Source organism: Clavelina lepadiformis, chromosome 6 (genome assembly GCF_947623445.1).
Source record: "Clavelina lepadiformis chromosome 6, kaClaLepa1.1, whole genome shotgun sequence".
Taxonomy (NCBI): domain Eukaryota; kingdom Metazoa; phylum Chordata; class Ascidiacea; order Aplousobranchia; family Clavelinidae; genus Clavelina; species Clavelina lepadiformis.
This window is the reverse complement of record NC_135245.1, coordinates 2,549,557-2,570,778: the sequence shown is the minus strand read 5'-3', so window position 1 is coordinate 2,570,778 and position 21,222 is coordinate 2,549,557. Positions and strand designations below refer to the sequence as shown.

The 21,222-nt window shown below is 38.6% G+C and overlaps 3 protein-coding genes across 4 annotated transcripts; all 3 read left to right on the top strand.

Moving 5' to 3' along the window:
- Positions 1-334: 334 nt before the first annotated feature.
- Positions 335-3,439, top strand: LOC143463420 (uncharacterized). 2 transcript variants are annotated; one of them, XM_076961883.1, is made up of 7 exons: positions 335-866; positions 971-1,085; positions 1,302-1,487; positions 1,669-1,728; positions 1,905-1,997; positions 2,635-2,793; positions 2,875-3,439. In XM_076961883.1, exons 2-7 carry the CDS (start codon positions 1,014-1,016, stop codon positions 2,932-2,934), a joined length of 630 nt encoding a protein of 209 aa, XP_076817998.1. In that variant the 5' UTR covers positions 335-866; positions 971-1,013; the 3' UTR covers positions 2,935-3,439. The 2 variants fall into 2 exon arrangements, with proteins under 2 accessions (XP_076817998.1, XP_076817997.1); XM_076961882.1 differs by having other exon boundaries at positions 335-1,085.
- Positions 3,440-3,607: 168 nt separating this feature from the next.
- LOC143463421 (uncharacterized) lies at positions 3,608-6,118 on the top strand. Its single transcript, XM_076961885.1, has 6 exons — positions 3,608-4,227; positions 4,466-4,606; positions 4,729-4,791; positions 5,152-5,409; positions 5,558-5,640; positions 5,873-6,118. The coding sequence occupies exons 1-5, from the start codon at positions 4,195-4,197 to the stop codon at positions 5,600-5,602; spliced, it is 540 nt and encodes a 179-aa protein (XP_076818000.1). The 5' UTR covers positions 3,608-4,194; the 3' UTR covers positions 5,603-5,640; positions 5,873-6,118.
- A 2,927-nt stretch (positions 6,119-9,045) lies between these two features.
- Positions 9,046-21,202, top strand: LOC143463513 (uncharacterized). Its single transcript, XM_076962010.1, has 38 exons — positions 9,046-9,138; positions 9,372-9,426; positions 9,523-9,618; positions 9,837-9,902; positions 10,105-10,157; positions 10,412-10,463; positions 10,655-10,750; positions 10,942-10,992; positions 11,104-11,333; positions 11,920-11,975; positions 12,075-12,175; positions 12,252-12,427; positions 13,369-13,463; positions 13,554-13,625; positions 13,762-14,023; positions 14,133-14,302; positions 14,427-14,565; positions 14,731-14,859; positions 14,961-15,112; positions 15,188-15,327; positions 15,450-15,547; positions 15,672-15,839; positions 16,065-16,249; positions 16,365-16,591; positions 16,705-16,915; positions 17,026-17,167; positions 17,272-17,443; positions 17,571-17,761; positions 17,874-18,165; positions 18,250-18,347; positions 18,437-18,604; positions 18,772-18,956; positions 19,030-19,256; positions 19,434-19,644; positions 19,790-19,931; positions 20,106-20,277; positions 20,384-20,577; positions 20,710-21,202. The coding sequence occupies exons 1-38, from the start codon at positions 9,084-9,086 to the stop codon at positions 20,742-20,744; spliced, it is 5,364 nt and encodes a 1,787-aa protein (XP_076818125.1). The 5' UTR covers positions 9,046-9,083; the 3' UTR covers positions 20,745-21,202.
- Positions 21,203-21,222: the final 20 nt, after the last annotated feature.

The window sequence follows — 21,222 nt, the reverse complement described above, 5'->3', positions numbered from 1 at the left end:
TATACCGCGTTTGTGAGTTTTAGAATTGACAATTGTTTGAAGAGTTTAAGCAGTTGGTCAGCGGCGATAGTTACTACACAAGAAAACGTTTCAAAGCTTTTCAACTTTTGCAAAAAATAAATCTTTTGGAGGAAATGTTCGAAGCTCTTTTAAACAAACAAACGGCCGGATTAAGCAAACAAATGATATAACTTTTCTTTCATGCTGTGGTGCGTTAGGTTAGACCAGGCGTCACCAAACTTTTTTCACGAAAAGCCAGATTATCATGAATACTGACGATCGCGGGCCAAATTCCCACTTTGATCAATAAGCTGCCATACAATAAGCTCATTTGTGATTCAGTGAGGTAGGACAAATTAATCTCGCGGGCCGCAGTTTGGTGATCCTTGGGTTACAGCAAAAGTATGATATAAGGCCGTTACGTTTCCAAATATCCAAGAATCAATCAATGATTTCTGTGATGTTAGTCTGAGCTTCAAAGAATGATTGACTTTTGTTGTTTTGTTAGAATATTGGATGGTGAAAGCAATTTGAGGATGTACAGTTATTTGTGTCGATCAAAGTGATCAGCATTTTCTGGATGTGAAAAAATAACATCATAACTCTTTAAATTAGTAATAACAATACAAATGGAAACCACCTCGTTTTCAAATCACAAATTTGTCTTCATGATAATCAGCTGTATTTCAATAAAAACCGTTTATGTTTTAACAGAATGTTTACTGCAAAGATAACGGTGGCTAGGTATGCTAGTCTTGCATGCATGATCATGTCTGATTCGTAAAACTTCATAAAAATTCCGGAGCAGCTCAAATGTAGGAAATGTGCTTGCCCTGGAGAACTTATAGTTGGAAGTTTGTTTCCAAGTAAAACATTTATCAATTTAAGGCTATCATAATTTTCACGTAGTCTTTTTCAATTTTTTGTAAGCTTATTTCTATTGATTGTGTTTTGCCCGCTGTTTATGTAGAACTTAGTAGCACTTCGAATACAAAGTTTGCTTTGAAACAAACATGTCATCCTTTCAAAGCATACCAGCTGTCGAACCAGAAATTAGGAACAGAAACGTCATCAAGATACTTGGGGTAAGTAGCCATTAAAAGGTGGGCGTCACAAACGTGTAAAAGAAGGTTTACTCTGCTATAAGTTGGTCTAATAGTTATGGCGTAAAAGTAGTGTAGAATTTGAAACCTACACCCTTTAAATTGACCGAGCAGTATGTTTTAAATTAGATGACTGTATGCTTTAAAGTAATGTCAAACTTAATAAACTATACAAATCTCTACAAAATCGATGTATAGATTATAGAAATCATCGTAGCTATTATCTGCATCATCATCGGAGTAGCCATTGTCGTCTTGTTCACCGTTACATCTACTGAAATAATTCGTATTGCCGGCAGCACAATAATAGTTACTGCAAGTGTTGCTGAGTTGTATGGTTACACATTTTACAACTTTGGTTCTGGAATATGGTGTGGAGTTTGGGTATGATAGTGTTTCAAATTTATTTTTTACTTTTAAATCACCTTAAAGATGTCATCTACAGAATAGAAAACGTCAAAAAATTCCCCGAAAAACTTTTCCTAGTATTTTGTTTAATCATGAGTAGCCATTGAAACTTCAAATTGAAATTCTTACCGAATATTTGTTGCCTTTGTTTCTGTAGATTCTCGTTGCCGGTGCTTTGGCCACAGCTGCTGGTGGTAGAAGGACTTCAATTTGCTTGGTTATTCAAGCGTTTTGTCATAACTTGCACTTTATACCGTTTCGATAACTTTACAAACTAACTCTGTAAATAAGTCATGTCTGCCATTATTCGTTATCATTTACTGTACTGTACAGTGATAGAGTGAGTAATAGTAATAAAGCCTTTATCTCAAGCATAAGTATACTTTTTCTCAGGTGAACTGCCACATCGGGTTCGGTATTGTCGGTGCTGTTCTATCACTGATACTAACTTTTTCAGGTTCCCTCGTGGCTGCAGTAACATTGATAGTAAGTCATTTATGGCAGAGTTTTGCCTAACTATAGACATAAAAGCAAGACTGAGAAAATAATTACAGATTTTGTTAGATTTTTGAACATTCATGCCGGTTGATCGAGTTTAGTAGAAAAGGTTCATGTGATTGTCACTTGAAAACTTTTTTGAAAATTCCGAGAAATACTAGCCTATGTATGAGCAAGAATATGAACTGTACAATAAAACTTATAAACGAATATTGTAGAAAGTGTTGACCATCAAAAATATGTTGTTGGTTTAAGTTTCAGCCAACAACATAAGTAACCGTATTTTTTTTGGTCTATATTGTATAGCCAGACAACTATTCTTGATTTTTGTGCCGAATTCAAAATGATTAATTTTTCTTTCAAATCCAATAGCGTGATAATTAGGAATTAAATAGAAACATAAAAAGCAGGTTTAAAATTTTAAAGTGAAACGAATTGGAATTGGCAACAGCGTTAAGTTTAGCATGGTTGAAAAATCGTGATACAATCGAAACAACCGAGCAACTATTTCAAACCGTTTTGAGATTGTGCGCCAATTTGCTTTTTGTATAATCCGTTGGAATATCATTTTCGTCTCAGGCATAAACTTGCTGATAAGTCGGATTGACTCATTTTCTCTTGACAGAATGGGATTGGTGAAGGTAATGGACCAATTATCACGTGGCTCCATATTGTACTGGCTGCATTGGGCTTCGTAGCATTTAATCTTCTGATCATCAGCACTTTCTTTGGATGTCGCTCGTCGCCAAACAATTGCTGTGCTTGTTGCTGCGGAATGCAACAGGTAGGATTCTGTATAGCAACCTTCAGGTGAACCAACAGTTGCTGTATTTTTTTAAGTATAGTAATTATTTGTGTGTTGCAGCCGCAAGTTGCGCACTACCCAATGCAAAATTATCAACAATATCCGACAACAGTGTCCTAAAAACAAAAATATGAGGAAACTTTCTTCTGAAGTCCAGCAAAAAATGTCGCTTTTAAAATTATGCAGTACCTTCCATAAACTCGGCTGTTTATAAGTCTAACGTTGTGTTTAGCTAAACTTTGTCTTGGTTTTTCTCGAGATCGACCAAAAATTTGTCAAGGTGTTGGACCAAACAACTTCTAATTTTTATAATTCCTTTCATTTTTTAACTTACTTTTTAATACAAAAATTCTGTATAACCATGCCTATGTGTGCTGGCAGAAATTGTCTTTGTCGATACATCGTTATGTTCACACAGTCTTCTGACTATTTTAACGCATTTTTTAATCTGAGTGCTTTAACGCAATTATTGCTATTCCCACATTAAAACCTTTCATTGTTCTCCTATCGTACATTTCTCACACTTAATAATATAAAGTATAAACATTGAAAACAATACTAATGTATGGTTGCTATGTCGCTTTAGTTCGTGAAATAAATTTCGTTACTATCGAGACCTTAACTCAAGTTTGTTTGTTGTCATGGTTTACCGTGAATGAAGAATTGGCCTGGTATATCACTGATGCAGCATTTCGTTACAATAACAATAAATATTACAAAAGAATAACGTTCGTTGGTTTTAACATGAAATTTACTTCGCTTTTGTGATTAGATTGAGTATATACCGTTTCAAACATAACTCGTTCTTATAGGAAGCTTTTAGGTACAAACTGGCTGCAGCAAAAGTTGTTGTAATCAGCAAAACACTATCATCTACGAATAAGAAAATTTATGTTTCACCAAAACTCACATGCAAGTAGTGTTTTTTATTTTCCAATAAATATCGTGACACCAATCCCACAAAACTACTGTAGCAAAAAATCTTGTGAAATCTATTGATAAGCTACTTGTAGATCAAGTTTGACAGACCAAGAAAGGTATGTTGCCTCAGGTAATAAAAATCTTTGAGCTATTAAACCAGATACGCAGTGTTGTTAAGATCCGGTACAACGAATAGTTTAAACAGAATAAAAAGTTTATAACTTGTAATGCAAATAAAAAATACAAAGTTCAGTTGTTTTAGGTTTTAAGAGTTCAAGGTTAAGCAATTTAGAGAATGAGGTCTAGGACATGATATTATAACAATACGATCAAGTAATATTTTAGGTTTGGCTTTTGCAATTTTTGCTACAAAGTGTGAAACTAGTTATTTTCTGTGCAAATCCTGGCGGTACATTTACATCTTGAGCGATTTGTAAACGAAAAACTACAAAAATCAAAATGAAGGTTGCCAAGGTTGTTCTTGTTCTAGCGGTAAGAATAACCTAAACATATGTTTTTCACATTTTCAGTTTTGCTTTGTTTACGTTCCATCTATAAACGTTGAGAAACATCAATGCTTATTTCAGTGTTTTACAAACATTCTTTTACAGTGAGTGTATACAATGCCGCCTGTGACGTGCGTCCTGCTTATGCTTACGTCCTCCTACATGTTTTAACGCAACATAAAGCGTTATTATTTTCTTACAAAATATATTTACTACTATTACAGTTGATTGAAATGACGTTGGCAGTAATTTGCGTCATTCTGAAAGGGTTCGGTGTCGCAACAGCATTGGAGAACACTCACATTTATCACGGTCAGGGCTTGGAAGAATTTTTCTCTAATGTACCAACAATTCCTGGACTAACGGTAATGCAGGCCTAAAACATAGCCAAAGTTTGTCTTAAAATCTTCTATCAACAACTCCTGATAATAGTTGACGTAATATCGGCAAAGAACTTAAAGAACTTTGATTACTATTTCTCTCATAGGCAATGACCGCCCGTGTGCTCGGACTGTGCATTGGCTGTGGAAAAAAGGCAACTGTATGTTTGGTGAGTTTCTGCTAAAGTAGGCTACATGACGTAAAGATATTCTGATGTGATACAAGCATAAGTTGTTGAATGTTGCTGTAGGCCTACAACAAATCAATAAAGAGTATAGCACATAGCTGACAACAATCGCAGCTAGGTTTCCAAGACAATATATCAAGCGATCTTTCCTGAAGAATCAAGCGATAACATAAGCAACATAGCCTAACTTGTATTTGAAATTTACAGTTTTGCTCCATTTTTTTATAACGATGAAGATCTCTGTTCATGTTGTGTGGTCAACTTATTATCAGTATTTGTTTTAATGGCTTCTACATAAAATTAATCACAACTGCAGCCATTAATATCGTTCCAACTTTTCAGATCAACACACATATTATTTGCTGCATCGTCGCAGCAGCGATATCGATCGGCGCGATTTACCGAGATGTCTTAGCTGCAATAACCTTATCCACGTCCACAAATGTTATCCCTTATCATTCAACAAAATTACTTCTCGGAGTTGATATTTGCTTAATAATCCTTCAACTGAACTCTTTTGGTTTGTTTTTGATGAGTGCTTATTTTGTTTGCCATTTTATCCCAGGAGCATGTTGCAGCTGCCGGCAATGCTGTGGTGAGGTACGGTCATAGACATCATATGTTTAAATATTGAAGCATAGTTAAACTTGTCCGTGGCTTGTTTGAGCTCCAATTGCAAAAATATCACTCGAAGCAAATTAGTTGTGGCAGTTTGATTAATTGTCCATGCTCTTTGATGTATTTCCAGGTTGAGTATCAGCAACTAAAAACGACCGATGACTCAACAATATAACTCCTTGCTGGTGTAATTACAGTACATGGAATTAAGCAGTAAGTAACCTACATTACTTATATTGTACAAAACGGTAATTTGAAAAGAACTGTGGTGGCCTCACACCTTTAAAGTTAACGTTTCGCATGCAAAAGCGTCCGAAAGTTTGGAACTGAGATGACCTAAATGGAATTAATATTCCAGTTGGACTAAACCAAAACTTAATAGGGTAAACGTTTTTATTATAAAGCAGTTTCGAACAGTGCTTGTTATAACTGTGTTTTTTGCAAGGAAGTGCAAAGTTGTGCCGCAAGGAACCTGAACGGTGAGATGGGAAACGGCATCTGCTGCCACCAAGCGTGTGCGTCTCAAAAGACTCGATGTTGATTTTCCGACGCTAGGTCGCGCACGTGAAACATGTACCAAACACAGACATGGGAGAATGTGCCAAGAACATCGTTGCGTTGTCACATTTTAAGTATGTAACAGATTACGTGACGTGACTGACGTACGCTGAATAAAACATCGCTCAAAATACCTCAGCTCTGTGGTAAATGCTATGAGACAGCATGTCTGAAAGGAAACTTAGTGTTATGTTTTTGCACCAGTGGTTGATGCGTCAACTTTATACCTCGACTGTGTTGTAATAATTACGCGTATGACGTATTCTGGTAGACCGCTCGGAGCTAAAAGGAAATCTTCTTTGCTTGTCTATCTCATTAAAACAAGCAAAAAAAGTTAGCGTATACCGTGCCATAGGATTTCCTTTTGGACGCAAGCTCATTTAGACCTAAATATGGTTTCGCTTAAGAAGGTCTGTCGTGAAATTTCAAAGTGCGATTTAAGTTTTACTTTAAAATTTAAATTCGAGAAAATGTGACCAACAACTTTCTGTAGCGTGATTGGTTCTGCGTTGTAACCCAGTTGGCAAAGGAAAGCGTAAGACAAGACACTTTAATGTCCAACAGCTTTATATAATCAGCAACTTTATATATTTTCTAAACATGTCTAACTATTCTAGACTTAGAAATTAGCAGCGGCCAAAACATGCTTAAATGGCAGATGTTGGATTCTATTCATCTGGTATGTTACAGAAAATAGAACGTAAAGAAATCTATTTTGAAAACGATTGCTCTTTCCAGCAGTAAGAAAAAGTTAATCGTTGCATGTTTTAACATTGCAAAATGCAACCGAATATCCCAAACCACTATAAAATGTCACGCTTTGAAAGTTAACTAAAGTTTACTCCGCTGAATTAAAGAAGCGTCAAATGCCACAACATTTCCTTGCAGCGTGACACGTCATTTGTCTTTTGCTCACATCATGTGCCAAACTTATAGTATGACGTCATTTTCAAATTTTAGTGCATTTGAAAATTTCGAAAAAAGATTATTGTATAATGTAAACAGGAAATGTTATTCAAGGCAAAATGAAAAATTGCCAAACATAACAATGATACTACATGAGACATGTCCGGTAATTTAGTTGCGCAGTTTATATAAACAGAACTGTCTGGGAGACGGTCACGTGACGGTAAAAACAAAATCACGTGACCGATTCACAAGAACTCGCGCGACAAAGATTTTTAAAAGCATTTAAAAACTTTTGAAATTGTTACCGACTCATTAAAGGTTCCAGTACTCGGCAATTCCCCGAATTCATTAAGGAAATTTCAACGGTGCAGACAGACCCGATCAATTTAACATGATGTGACCAAACAAAGAAATAGCAAAAGGCCCCGGTTTCTAGGGCAATTTCCTTTTGGCATTACCATCTGTCTCGTGTTATTTCAGTTCGGTTTGGAAAAACATGTCAATGAATATATAACGATCTGCAGCAAATCTGTCTGTGGATATTTCGCATTCGGTTCCGGTGTTGGCGAAAAAAAATATTATTATTTAAAACACTTTCACTTCTATAAATAGAAATGTTTTGGAGGCTGCAATTGAAGGCATTTGGCAAAAGAAGAGTGACGATGGGACCAAAGTCGTTTGTCATAATGCAAGTGTGACTAAATATGGCCTCAAGGGATAAAGAAATTTGATCTAATTTAAGTGTCGTGCACAGCTGAGTTTTGAAATATGATTCTGAATCATCACTATGTGTTTGTTTTGAAAAAATATTTCAAAACAACAAACTTTTGGCAATAAAACCTTATTTAGTTATATCACTGCAAAGTAGCTTGATATAATCCGAGCAACTAGTAAAGCAACTACTCAAATGCATCCACATCACGTGATCGCCTTTCGGAAATCGGAAACTCAATGAGAAAGTTAAAAGATGTTATTATTTTCACATCTCAACGAAACTGTGTCGTTTTGAATCTGACAATGGATGACGCAATCTAATTTAAGGCGTGGTCCAAAGCCACTCCCATGACAAGTCATAACTTTTGCCAGATTACAAGGATTTATCACACTGTAGCGCTGATGTTAAAGTGATTTATCTTCCTCAAGCGAAATGACTTACAGAAAGGAAATAAAATTAATCTTTTAACTCATTAAATTTTTCTTGATTACTAATTGGTGATGAGTGATTAGCAAAATTTGATTTCATGTAATGCCATTGTCTCAAGTTAAAAAATTTGTCCTAAAATTAACTGGATAATTAGCCGGGCGTTCACTTATTGGTCACGGATAACTTTCAAAATATGACGTTTCCTCCCACGTTTATGACGTAACATGCAAGATCAGGTATATGCGTAATGACCAAAGGTTACCAAGACCGGAAACGCAAATCCTGTTTTTCGAATTTTGCGCCAACTTTACCTCATTAATTAACAAATTCTATGAAAGGGTGAAATTGACCGTATACGGCAATAAAATGCTACCCTTTTGTGACGTAATAATGTGTGATAGTGATGCTATATAGTATATACCATTTGAAAAAGCGTGCATTGGATATGGTGCCATGCTGTCACTTATAATCGGAAATTGAAAAAATAAAAAAGAAAGTTATAAATGTCAGGATAAAAATAACTATGGCACACTTTTTACAAAATAAATCCCGATTTAAAGAGAAGATATCGCAAAAATGAGCATAAGAGTTATATCAGATAACGCCCAAAAGCTTGGGTGAATCAAAGCGCTTTAACGATTCACTAAAATTTCCTATTTGTGGTTGATCAAGATTTTAAACAAATTTAAAGCCTCAACTCTGACGCTTACCAGGGAAAATCCCGCCTGTGAAAATGAGAAAAAGGCTAAAGCATTAGTCTGTTACGTAAGCAGAGTATGAGCCAGCGCATATAACTCGTTGAGTCACGGATTGACACGACGTTATAAAAGACACGATTGCACGCAAGAGATTTCAGAAATCAACCATCGTTCTGAGGAACGCGATTATTGTAAGGCAGAGAAAAGAGAAGGTTGAATTAATTGTGGAAAAAAATTTAGGTTTGGATAAAAATTTAGGCATAAAAACTTTACGTTGATAAATTAGTATTTGAAGATAAATCATATATTTCTTGCAGAATTTATATTTATTAGTAATTCAGGTCGTGATGACTTTGAAAAGGATATTCTTGTCTTTTTTTGTTTTGCTCTGTTTTGTTTACGGTAAGTAAAATGTTTACAACAAAATATTTATAAAACAAAGTAAACAGGTTTGCAAAATTATCAGGTTACCGAATACGCGTGACGCAATGCCTCCAGCTAAACTGTGGCAAAGAAAACAAAAAACATAACCGTCGTAAATTATAAATTGCACCCAGTGATTTTCAGTATACTCTCCGCTGAAGGCTAAAATAGTTTTTCTGGAGTTTATAAAATACTTTATATTATTTTTTCAGCGTCGAAAGGCCAACAATGCCCCCGGCTGCGAAAAACAAATATTCTGGAATATTCGTAAGTTTAACGACTAAACACTCTACAGTTTTGGTCATTTTCGTTACTTTCATTACTGTTTCCACTAACAATTTATTGATGTATGACGTGATGCAGATGTTCGAAGGCAAGATCGCGCGGTTCGCGATGTTTCTATCGATGTTCCTATGGTTACGGACTCACTAACCCAGATGGAGATATGAGAATTTGCAGGTAAGAGCTAGACCTCAAGTACCTGTAAATTCAACTAAACACGAGTCTTTGTTTACAATGTAAACCGGTCTGTTTGGTTGTTATTGTAGTTTTTACTAACTGACGAGCACTTTACAGAGACTTATCTGTGATGATTATGCGTGAACTTTGAACTTTTGATTTCTTGTGGATCTCTCACAAAGTTTAATATTTTTTTCTGTTACTTAATTCATCAACAGATGCTACGGTAACCGTTGTTTTTGGACGGGCAGAGAAAATTATTGTTCGGCGACCACAACAACAAGGTGACATTACAAATACACAAAAAACCAGCGAAAGTGTCAACCGTCTTTGTTGCTTGAAATTTAAAGAAACATCGATTCAAATTTGGGAAAATACGAAAATAGAATACAAGTAGAATTAAAATATCCACGGAAATATCACGTATTAATTTCGGATATAACAGTAGACGGGCGGACCTTTTAACAGAAATTATAATAATTTCAGACTCGTGACAACAACGCGACGAACCACAACGACACCACGTCCAACACCGGCAGGTATAATGAAGAATACTTTTGTTTAAAATTGATATACAGTAACTTTTACTCATTTAAACGGAAATTCGTTTAAACTCATGAGATTCATAACCAATTTAAATGGTCGCTTATACTAACCTTATGTTGGTTTATTTGTTTTGTGTTGTATTCTTTACGATGTGCAATTAATTAATATTTTGCCAGTAAACAATCTTAAAATTAAGGCCCTAATATACGCCACCGTATAATATGACCAAAAATTCATATCTTTACAGCGAGAGCGAGTGAATGTTCATCTCTGACTATTCCGTCCAACCTTCGAGTTAGGTGAGCGTGAGAAAACGTGTCAAGAAACTAAAACATTTTAAAGCTTGTCTGACAACGAATACAACTTGACTTTAAGTATATGTCAATTAGTAGATGCTTGTAAACAAACAGGTCACATAAAAGTGAAACCACGAGAAAGATAGTTAGTTTTAATTCTTAATTGAGTTTAATTGTTTCACGTTTCTCTCCAGGTGTTCCCGGGGGCGGCGCCAGGGCTCAACCTGCTACTTCTCATGCCCGACCGGTACAAGGCTGAGCAACCCACTTGGTCAAAGAAGAACTTGCAGGTAACTGAAAGTGCAACTTCTGATGTCAATATAATCATCCCACAAAATAACGTGTATACAGTATATATACAAACTGTCTCTGAAAGACGTTGGACTTATACAGTCAATATACTTCTATAATTTACAACAATTTGTGATATCAACCGTGAATCCAATGCCTATTTGACCGGTTTTCTGCGGCATTGTTCTAGATGTGAAAGGAACAGATGCACCTGGAGTGGAGTCAGAACGAGCTGTGCTAGGTAAGAGAGTTATCAGGTTTCTCGTGCAATGTATCAACATGAAAAACCCACTCTGAAATTGGCAAGTATTTATACAACTTTTATAGAAATTAAACCATGATCTTGTTTTAGATCACGAGTGACCAACACAAGACCAGCCACCACCAGAAGACCACAAACCACAAGAAGAACCACTACAACCAGAAGACCAACAACTACGAGAAGAACCACCACAACCAGAAGACCAACCACTACGAGAAGAACCACCACAACCAGAAAGCCAACCACTACAAGACTGACAACCACAGCACGTACAACCACAACGACACTTCCAGCTACCGTTCCAACCACGACCAGACCAGGTTGAAAATATATCGAATAAAAAAATTAGGCAGTTCTGATCCTATCTTAACCGTGAACGCTTGCACTCTAAACTGTACGAGTTGGTGAAACTAATTTCTGAGTTGGGTGCAAAATAACGATTACTTATGCTAAAGGTAATTTATCTTTTGCACAATTATCGCAAAAAATCATCGATAAATAAGAAAGTGGCAGCTTTGTTCCGCTTCGGGCACGGTAATTGAAAGAGTGGGCAAAATGTTTTAGTTTTTTTTTGAATAAGGTATAACAACAAAATCGCTGTTTAGTTCGGGGATTTTCCGACTTAATCAGATACCTAAAGTTGTTTAATAATACTACAAAATTTGCCAGATTTTAGCAGGATTGGCCCTGTTAGGGGGAGTGCCGTGAAAATTAAAATTTGTACTTGCCCCATCACAAGAGATCTGTCGATAAAAGTGTTTGTTGATAAATTTCACCTCCGTAAATCTGCCCCTCCTGACAGATAAGACTTCAAACGGTCGCATGTAAAAATTACTCCTTAAAATTCAACTTTGAAACACTTTTACGCTTTACCAAAACATTGCGTAACCTTTAACTTTTTTACAGCTCAATCGGTACAAAACGAATGCCCTGTGCCGGACTTCGGAAGGCATTCTTATCAGGTGGGGAGAAAAAAGTCACAATTACCATTGAGATAAGAAAACAGTCTAATTTAAGCACCACGTTTGAACTTTCTAATGATGTTTAATGTTTATTTGAAGATCGTAGACACGTGGCCGAATGGTGCGGTGATTCGCATCGTCATCAAGAAACCTCATTTGGTTGTTGATCACGGTTGGTCGGTCATGCTCACGTTTGCAAAGTGAGTAATCAACGAAGTAGTCGACATTCGTTCCATTTTCGGCCAAGTAACACACATTTTTATTTGTCTTATTCAGGAATCTTCCCGAGCACGCCAAAGTGATGTCCTGGAACTCGGACATGGTCTCCATGCGTAACCGTTTCGTGAGTTTAAACAGCAAAAGTCATAACAGCGACTTAACCGGCCTTGAAGAATTTACGTTCACTATCGTCCTGTTGAACGCAAGCATACACGACATGGCGGGTTACACAGGTATGAAGTGAGTTTGTCTAAATGCCCGGGTATTTCTTAGCTTAATTGGTACCTTTCACTGTTGGTTTTAAATAATGTCTCAAGGACCGTTGACAGTGTCCGGACGCGTTAAGTTTTCGCTTTCGTTATACCAAGTTAAGCTCAAACAGACAGGCTTCACTTTCCATCACTTCGGTGCTTAGTTGTGCGGAAAACGACCGTCAAGTATCGGATGTTGAACCCAAATTACAAAGAAGTTCTTTTAAATATGGATCAGGTTAAACAATCAATTCTAACAAGGTGTTCACACCGATAAAATACATACCTTTCCACAAGGAAATCGTAACTAATTAAACGAAAACTACTTAATCCGTTCGTAACAACCACACACCGGTAATGTCATGAGTACCGCCAGTAAGCAAATCCGCCCTTGATCGTTAACGCTGAGTTGTAATGTCTCGTTTGTACAGATCAAACTAAGAATTGGTTGACAAAGACAGGCTTGTTCCAAAATAATGGATAACAGTAGCATACAGTGCGGTTAACCACCTTGACAGCAAAGTACATTGCATGGGAAGTTCCCGCTTTCAACGATGTATTACTTCAGGCCAATGGCATAGGTTTACGCCTAAGCTAACAAGCTCTGCGGTCAATAGCTGCAAATCATTTTGCGGTCGCTTATTAACCGTTTCCGCCTTGATTATAACCAATGATGATCGTATTCATACTTATAACCTTGCTAACCACCATGTACCTGTGACTAATTAGCCTGCCGGTTATAACAGTTAAATGATTGTAGTAGCACCAATTATACATTGATAATTTCTCGGCAATGATGAATCATCCCTTGTTGCGAACTGATAACCAGGGGTCACCAAATTAAGTTTTAATTCTAGGGTTGACCCTACTTCGTAATTTTCCGTTCTTGATGATTGATTCATATAAAAAAATTTTAAATACAGCTTTGGTTGCCTTTTATCCGGAACAAGTTCACAATGCTTCCTGCTTTGCTCTTAAAAACAACGGCAACCCTGGCAACGTACTTACGCGAAATCGGGTAAGGCAGAAAAGAAAGGATATTTCAAGGATTTCTTGGTTGTGTATATAAAGATCTAATATCAGACAACTCATGTGATTTTCATTGCAGGTTGTTGTCAGTGGTGTTGGAAGGTCCGGCGTCATAAGAAAAATCGATGACGGGTCAGAAGTTGATCCCACGGTTAGTTTTTTATTGACCAACCGCCTCGTTACCTCGATAGGCAAAGTTACATAGAGAATAGAATTATATTGTGTGTTAAAACTGGAACGGCAGTAGTTTGAGAGTTTAACGAATCCGTACACTCTAAAACGCGCAGCCAACGAACCCCCCTAAACCGACAACTACCCAAAAATCGAAACCAATCCAAAGACCCAAACCAACGCAGCGGCCCACCCAGAGACCGACCCAAAGACCCAGGCAGATTACACAACCACCAACACCAAGACCTACCCAAAGGCAAACGACAAGGTCGACGACCACGACAACAAAAGCACCCCAGACAACATTAGCGCCAGCCCAATCGGACAACGTCGAAATAAATGAAGCAGCTGTCAGAAGCCACAAAGGAAATTGCAACGGTAAGTAGCTTAGGGCAGAAATATGCGAGAAACGCGCAACATTCGTAAAAATTTGCAATCGAAAAGTGTGGTTTTTAGTGCAGCTAACGTACACATTTTCTCTTTGCAGTTCTGCGCAACAATATTCAGATACGAAACGCCGGGTATGAAGTGGTTGATAAGTCTTCAAATGGACCGGCCTTCCGCTTCAACGCAAACATCATGATCAAGGGCGAACGAAACATGATGAACGATTGGACTTTGAAAGTCGTTTTCTCCAAACAGATCAAAAACATTCAGGTAGACTTCTCGTAAAACTCACCACATATAACACGAAATCGTAAAATTACGTTTGAAAGTAGAAAGTTTACGCTTATCACAAGCGAAATTTCATCGGAATTTTAAGGCAGATGTTTATTGTAAGGTCTGGGAAGCAAGACTCGGTCAAAAGTCGCAAGACGGTACCGTCTATTTGTTCCATCCAAACACATGGAACACAAATTTAGAAGAAGACTTCAGTTTTCTCATCATACCAGAAATGGACTCGCCTTCCGTTCCCAAAGGTAAGTTAGATACTTCTTAATTAAATTTGGTTTCAAGATGGTTTTAACTTTGGAGGTGTGGTCTTGTATATTATATTGTGGTCGGTTGTTCACTGTATTTTATCGTCGAAATAATTGTAAATATGCTTATCTATAACTTTCTTTCTGATTCAATTTTTCTCTCAGTGGTGATGTTTTTGTGCCCGAGCGGCGAAACTCCCGATCTCGACGGAAGCGGAATTTTCAGTAACGGGCAGAATCAGAATCAAAATCAACAACAGCAGTCTCAGAATCAAGGCGGTAGTGAACAAAACGGTAAGTGGGTTGTGGCTAAGACCAACTTTGGTGGGTGTAACAGTAGGAGAAGTCCACAGCAAGAAACGGATACTTTACGTCTCAATCACGTGTATACGTAGAAAGTGAACGTGAAAGCTCCGTCGATGAACAGGACAAGGATCGCCAGAGGCAAGAGGAGTTGCAAAAACGTCAGGAAGAAATCGCGCGGGAACAAAGAAGACAAGAAGAAGAAAGACAGCGACAAATTGAGCGAGAACAACACGAGAGAGATGTAATACGATAAACTAAAGTCGCTTTGTCTCACGCATATTTAATTCTATTCTGTAACGAATACGTTAATGTGTAGACGCAAACGAACAGCAAAAGCGAACAGCAAGGCAACGATCCAAACCGACCAAATCAAAACAACAACAAAAATAATAATCAAAATCGTAACAACAACAATCGGAATCCTAATAACAACAAACGTCCTCCCAGTAACAACAGGTAACAATTTCAAAAGATACCATGATATTAAACTTGACGGGTCAGGACAATAAAACCAAGACTCTGCAACTAAAAGCTAGAACAACTACAGAATGAAATATTTTAAACCTTATCATGCACAGATCACCATCAAATTCTCCGAGGTGCAATAGACCGGACGGCGTAGTCCCAACTAACCCAGGCCAAACGAGACCCGCTTTTAAACCTTCCCCTCCCAACGGTGATTACAATTTTCTGGGACATATGTTTGAGCACTAAGCAGTAATATAGCTGAGTGGTTTTTTAAAGGATAAAATTACCAAACTAATCAACTCAAGTGATTACAAGATTTCTGTCTATACCAGAGCGAGTCCCATACGACTACAACGAGGTCATTTCCCTCTCCATCCTCTTCTACGAAGCTCAGAGATCAGGGAAACTTCCTCGAAACAACCGCATTCCGTGGAGAGGAGACTCTGGCCTTCGTGACGGATGTGATGTGAACCGTGACCTCACCGGAGGATGGTACGACGGTGAGCAAAATGAGTTTGATTGTACTGTACTTGAGTTTATTTTGAAATGCTGATTTAAATTTCAAAGACTTTGAAACTTGCTCTATTGACGTTTCGACGTTTCTACTAAAATCCATCATTTGCGCTGCTGTAGGCCTACTTTCCTGTAACTTGTAATCATTAAGCAAGAAGCTGTTATTGATTCATTGCCCAACTATATTACTTAACAACTGATACCAATCGCAGCCGGAGATCACGTCAAGTTCGGTTTTCCTATGGCTTGGTCGGTCACCACACTTGCCTGGGGTGTGATTGAATTCAAGGATGCTTACGTCGACTCTGGAGAATACAGCAACGTTATTAACTCATTGAAATGGGTCACTGACTACTTCATCAAAGCCCATCCAACCAAATACGAGCTTTATGGCCAGGTAAATATATATACAAGCTAACAAATTAACTGCCACATATCATATACACCGGTCGCAAAGGATGTTTCCGACTTGCTTAAAGCTTACGATAACGTTTCTGATCAAACTTTCTCAGGTTGGTAGCGGTCAAGCCGATCACGGATACTGGGGTAGGGCTGAACAAATGACCATGAGCAGACCTAGCTATAAGATCGACAGAAATAATCCAGGAACAGAACTGGCAGCTGAAACCGCGGCCGCCATGGCCGCTTGTTCGGTGATTTTCCGAAAAAGATACCCGGGATACTCGGATCTGCTCGTGCGTCACGCTAAAGATTTGTATGAGTTTGCAGATCGATTCAGGTGCATTAATGTTAAGAGAAAAACATATTTATTTATTTTCAACTTTATGCTATCATTGGTTATTTAATTAACTTGTAAATTCTCAAATCAACAAATTACAAAACCTCTTTCAGAGAGCAATACCAGCTGTCTATGCCTGCGGTAAACGCCTACTACAGATCCTACAGCGGGTATAACGACGAGCTCGTATGGGGTGCTTTGTGGCTGTACAAGGCTACAGGGGAGAGAAAGTATCTCGATGACGCAAAGAACAAATACGTCGAGTTCGGAGGAGGAGAAACTCCGATCATGTTCTCGTGGGATGATAAGAGAGCCGGATCACAGGTACGTTACACGATGAAGTTATAATCGGGGTCGAAACACATTCTTATTGAACAAATTCATGAAGAACAAGGATATGTTCTTTAATGAGAATCTTTTATTGAACTACGCAGGTGCTTCTTGCCAACTTCACTGGCGACTCAATGTACAAGGATCATGTTGCCGCTTACCAAAACTTCCTCAACGGCGGAGGTGCTCATAAGACACCGAAAGGACTTGTTTGGCTTGATCAGTGGGGATCGAACCGTTATGCAGGTGAGGATAAAGCCATCGAGCAGCAAACTTTAAGCGATGATATTAACATGTAAATAACCACAAGTACTGTCATTTTTCTTGACTCGTTTGTTCCGCTGTTGCAGCAAACGCCGCTTTCATCGCACTGGCAGCAAGCAAGGTTCCTTCGATGCCAAACGCCCAGCGTTATCGGAGATTCGCGGAATCCCAGATCCACTACATGCTTGGATCAAGTGGCAGAAGTTTCGTCATCGGTTACGGAAGAAATCCCCCGACAAAACCTCATCACAGATCAAGGTATAGTGACGTATAGTAAGAAATGGCGAAGATAGTAAATATCAGCAATCAACGATTAACCCAACATAATCCTTCTTGAAGTAGAATAAACCAACCCTTTCTAACTATAAAAGATTGCGATTTTTAGCTCTTGCCCGCCACCTCCGGCCGAATGTGCCTGGGGTTCATTTCACAGCTCAGCCCCCAACCCATATATGTTGTACGGTGCTCTGATTGCTGGACCCAGCAGGGACGACTCATACACGGATGATCGCGGCGATTTTGTCTCAAACGAAGTTGCCACTGACTACAACGCTGGATTCCAAGGAGCTTTGGCTGGTAAGTGAGGACAAAGTTTTAAACCTTGTAGATGTATTAAGTATCATAGTATATTAGTATTGCACTGTATCAAAAAATAAAGATTAAACAAGCATTTGTCTTGGTCATTTAGGTTTAAAATACTTCAAAATGCAAGCAAGAAGAGGAAACAGCAACAGCAACAACAACAACAATCAGAATAACAACAACAACAACAATCGCCCTCCTTCATCAAGCAGACAAACGTCCAACAGTCGTTCTCCTTCACCGAGCAGGCAAACTACTAACAACCGTACTCCGCCAAACAGGCAAAGTTCTGGCAATCGCGTTGTCAGCGGAAAAAATCAAATTCAAAACAAGAACAACAATAGACGTCCAGCTCAGCCACCGTCTGGTTCTAGGATAAACCCAGCTCTGGCTCCCAAGTAAGAGAAATAAAAATAGATTTTAGCTCGTATTTTTCACATGAAATCTTTGTCAACGGTCTCAAAAATAATCTATAATTATAGAACGGATCTTAGCTCGAGCAGATGCAGCGGCTCTGCAGGCAGGATGCCATCCAATCCCCGCCAAACGAGACCATCATTTAAACGATCACCTCCAAACGGTAAGAAAATCGACAAACTTTAACCGCAAGGTAGAGCGCAAGTTAAGCAAGATTTTTAACACTTGGCATTTTTCACTGGGACGGTATAGAGCGAGTCCCATACGACTACAACGAGGTCATTTCCCTCTCCATCCTCTTCTACGAGGCTCAGAGATCAGGGAAACTTCCTCGAAACAACCGCATCCCGTGGAGAGGAGATTCTGGCCTTCGTGACGGATGTGACGTGAACCGTGACCTCACCGGAGGATGGTACGACGGTGAGTGTCCTCTTCGGATTAAAACATTATTAACACGATGTAAATTTATGTGATTGAAAAACTAAATACTTTTGAATGATTTGTGTATTATGTATTTATAACATTTTTTGTTATTTGTGTAAGAATAAAGGCGAAAACGCCAGTTAATGTTTCAAATCATTATACAGCCGGAGATCACGTCAAGTTCGGTTTACCCATGGCTTGGTCGGTCACCACCCTTGCCTGGGGTGTGATTGAATTCAAGGATGCTTACGTAGACTCTGGAGAATACGGCAACGTCCTTAACTCATTGAAATGGGTCACTGACTACTTTATAAAGGCTCACCCTTCGAAATACGAATTCTACGGCCAGGTAAGATTGCAACGATATGAACAAGCGTGATTCTGTGATTGTTCCTGTCGCTTATGTCGTCGTTTCAACTTAGGTTGGAGACGGCAACGCCGATCATTCGTACTGGGGCCGACCGGAGCAAATGTCGATGAGACGGCCGAGTTACAAAATCAATCGCAGCAATCCCGGTTCCGAAGTGGCGGCTGAGACTGCTGCTGCCATGGCCGCCTGCTCCGTCATCTTCCGTGAGATAGACAGCTCCTACGCCGATCTGCTGGTACGACACGCGAAGGACCTTTATGAGTTTGCCGATCGATTCAGGCAAGTTTTGGCAGATTTCGTTTTTAATAAATTTTAACATCATCAAGTTATTTGAGAATTAAGACACTTGTAATATTATCTTCAGATTTATGTCGCATTTAGGCTTATGTAGTCTTTTTATATAGGCTTATACTATCTTTTATTCCCTTATTTACGATCATTATTCTACTTTTGCAGGGGAAGTTATCACAAATCTATCCCAAATGTCAACTCATTCTACAAATCGTACAGTGGTTACAACGATGAGCTTATCTGGGGAGCTCTGTGGCTGTACAAAGCGACTGGAGAAGGAAAATATCTGGATGACGCGAAGAGCAAATACAGGCAATTTGGAGGCGGAAATATTCCGTATATGTTCTCGTGGGATGACAAGAGAGCCGGATCACAGGTAAAGATAATTGACGGAAAAATCGGATATTTGATTGGCAGGAGCAGTCGCTTGTGACTTTTAATCAAACTATTCTTTAAAGAGAATAAAGAACTTTAAAGAACTGGACAATGTCTTTAATTAAGCAATGTTTTAAACATCACAGGTTCTTATAGCTAACTTAACCGGTGAGTCGCAATACAAAGACCACGTAGCCGCGTACCAACGCTTTTTGAATGGCGGAGGTGCTCGCAAAACACCTAAGGGTCTGGTGTGGCTTGATAAATGGGGATCAAACAGATACGCAGGTAAAACAATTGGAAACACTACCATATACGCATTAACATTTGAAAAGAAAAGCCTGAGAAACTACACAAGTTTGCTTTTATCAGTTAGAGTTCTTCAAATTTATGTGCTTTCATAGCTCTGTGTATGAAGCAGAGAAACTTATGAATAACTTGCGATAATTTACCTTCTTGCAGCAAACGCCGCTTTCATTGCGCTGGCCGCAACTAAGATTCCTTCGATGCCGAACGCACGAAGTTACCGAAGATTCGCCGAATCCCAGATCCACTATATGCTCGGATCTAGCGGTAGAAGCTACGTGGTCGGATACGGAAAAAATCCTCCGAAGAAACCACACCACAGATCGAGGTATAACGGCGTAACAAATAAAGATTGTGACGTCACGCTGACAGACACGTCATTTTTTTCTCCTTTTTGGCCGAAAAGCACTCAGTTTGAAAAATTTCTATTCTAGCTCTTGCCCGTCACCTCCCGGTGAGTGCACCTGGGGAAATTCCTTCCACAGCAACAGCGCCAACCCTTACACTTTGTACGGGGCTTTGATTGCCGGTCCGGATAAAGACGACGGTTACCAGGATGCCCGAGATGATTACGTCGCCAACGAGGTGGCCACTGACTACAACGCGGGATTCCAGGGGGCCTTAGCAGGTAAAGGTTCAGTCATCATCAATACATTAGATCATTGCGAAAGCTGTAGTTTACAAAAGCTTTTAACCAACTAATGTTGCATTAGATTACACCGTGATATCTGCATATTAAAAGGCGTCATGTGTCTTACAGGTCTAAAGTATTACAAGATAAAGGCTCGGCACTGAGTGCTTGCAGACGATCTTTCATCATTCTACTACCAACTATATTTATTGCGTTTAACGTTTTTGTTTTGTTAATCAGCACAAATGCCGTGAACTTCTATGCAAGTTAGTGGCAGGATCAAAAGCATTTAATAATAATAAGACGGTAATCTGCAAGCCATAAATTAATGACGTATTGACAAATGTGTATCGTCGATGATTGTAGTAAAATATGTTTCCTCCCATTAGGCTTACACAATTCCTTACTTGGTCAGTGTTATAGCCGCATGGTAAAAATTACTTTCTTAGCGCTTAGTTGCCCGTCGCTAATAATGAATGTGCTTTTTTAATTTTGTTTTGCACGCATTAAACTTATTGCTCTTAGTATTATCGTAGAACTTATGCTACATCGCAATACACAGGTCCAATGTGCGTACACAGTTATCTGCGTTTTTTGAAATAAACTTTTGGTTTTCACGTTACCTACGTCTATGAAAACCAT

What these genes read in the sequence shown, in the direction of transcription:
- LOC143463420 (XM_076961883.1), top strand. Translation starts at nt 1,014, where the DNA reads ATGTCATCCTTTCAAAGCATACCAGCTGTCGAACCAGAAATTAGGAAC. An exon ending in GAATATGGTGTGGAGTTTGG is followed by an intron (nt 1,488 to 1,668) that starts GTATGATAGTGT and finishes TTGTTTCTGTAG; the next exon opens with ATTCTCGTTGCCGGTGCTTT. An exon ending in TGGCTGCAGTAACATTGATA is followed by an intron (nt 1,998 to 2,634) that starts GTAAGTCATTTA and finishes TTCTCTTGACAG; the next exon opens with AATGGGATTGGTGAAGGTAA.
- LOC143463421 (XM_076961885.1), top strand. Translation starts at nt 4,195, where the DNA reads ATGAAGGTTGCCAAGGTTGTTCTTGTTCTAGCG. An exon ending in CAACAATTCCTGGACTAACG is followed by an intron (nt 4,607 to 4,728) that starts GTAATGCAGGCC and finishes TTTCTCTCATAG; the next exon opens with GCAATGACCGCCCGTGTGCT. An exon ending in AAAAGGCAACTGTATGTTTG is followed by an intron (nt 4,792 to 5,151) that starts GTGAGTTTCTGC and finishes CCAACTTTTCAG; the next exon opens with ATCAACACACATATTATTTG.
- LOC143463513 (XM_076962010.1), top strand. Translation starts at nt 9,084, where the DNA reads ATGACTTTGAAAAGGATATTCTTGTCTTTTTTTGTTTTGCTCTGTTTT. An exon ending in GGTCAAAGAAGAACTTGCAG is followed by an intron (nt 10,751 to 10,941) that starts GTAACTGAAAGT and finishes GCATTGTTCTAG; the next exon opens with ATGTGAAAGGAACAGATGCA. An exon ending in CTCGCCTTCCGTTCCCAAAG is followed by an intron (nt 14,566 to 14,730) that starts GTAAGTTAGATA and finishes TTTTTCTCTCAG; the next exon opens with TGGTGATGTTTTTGTGCCCG.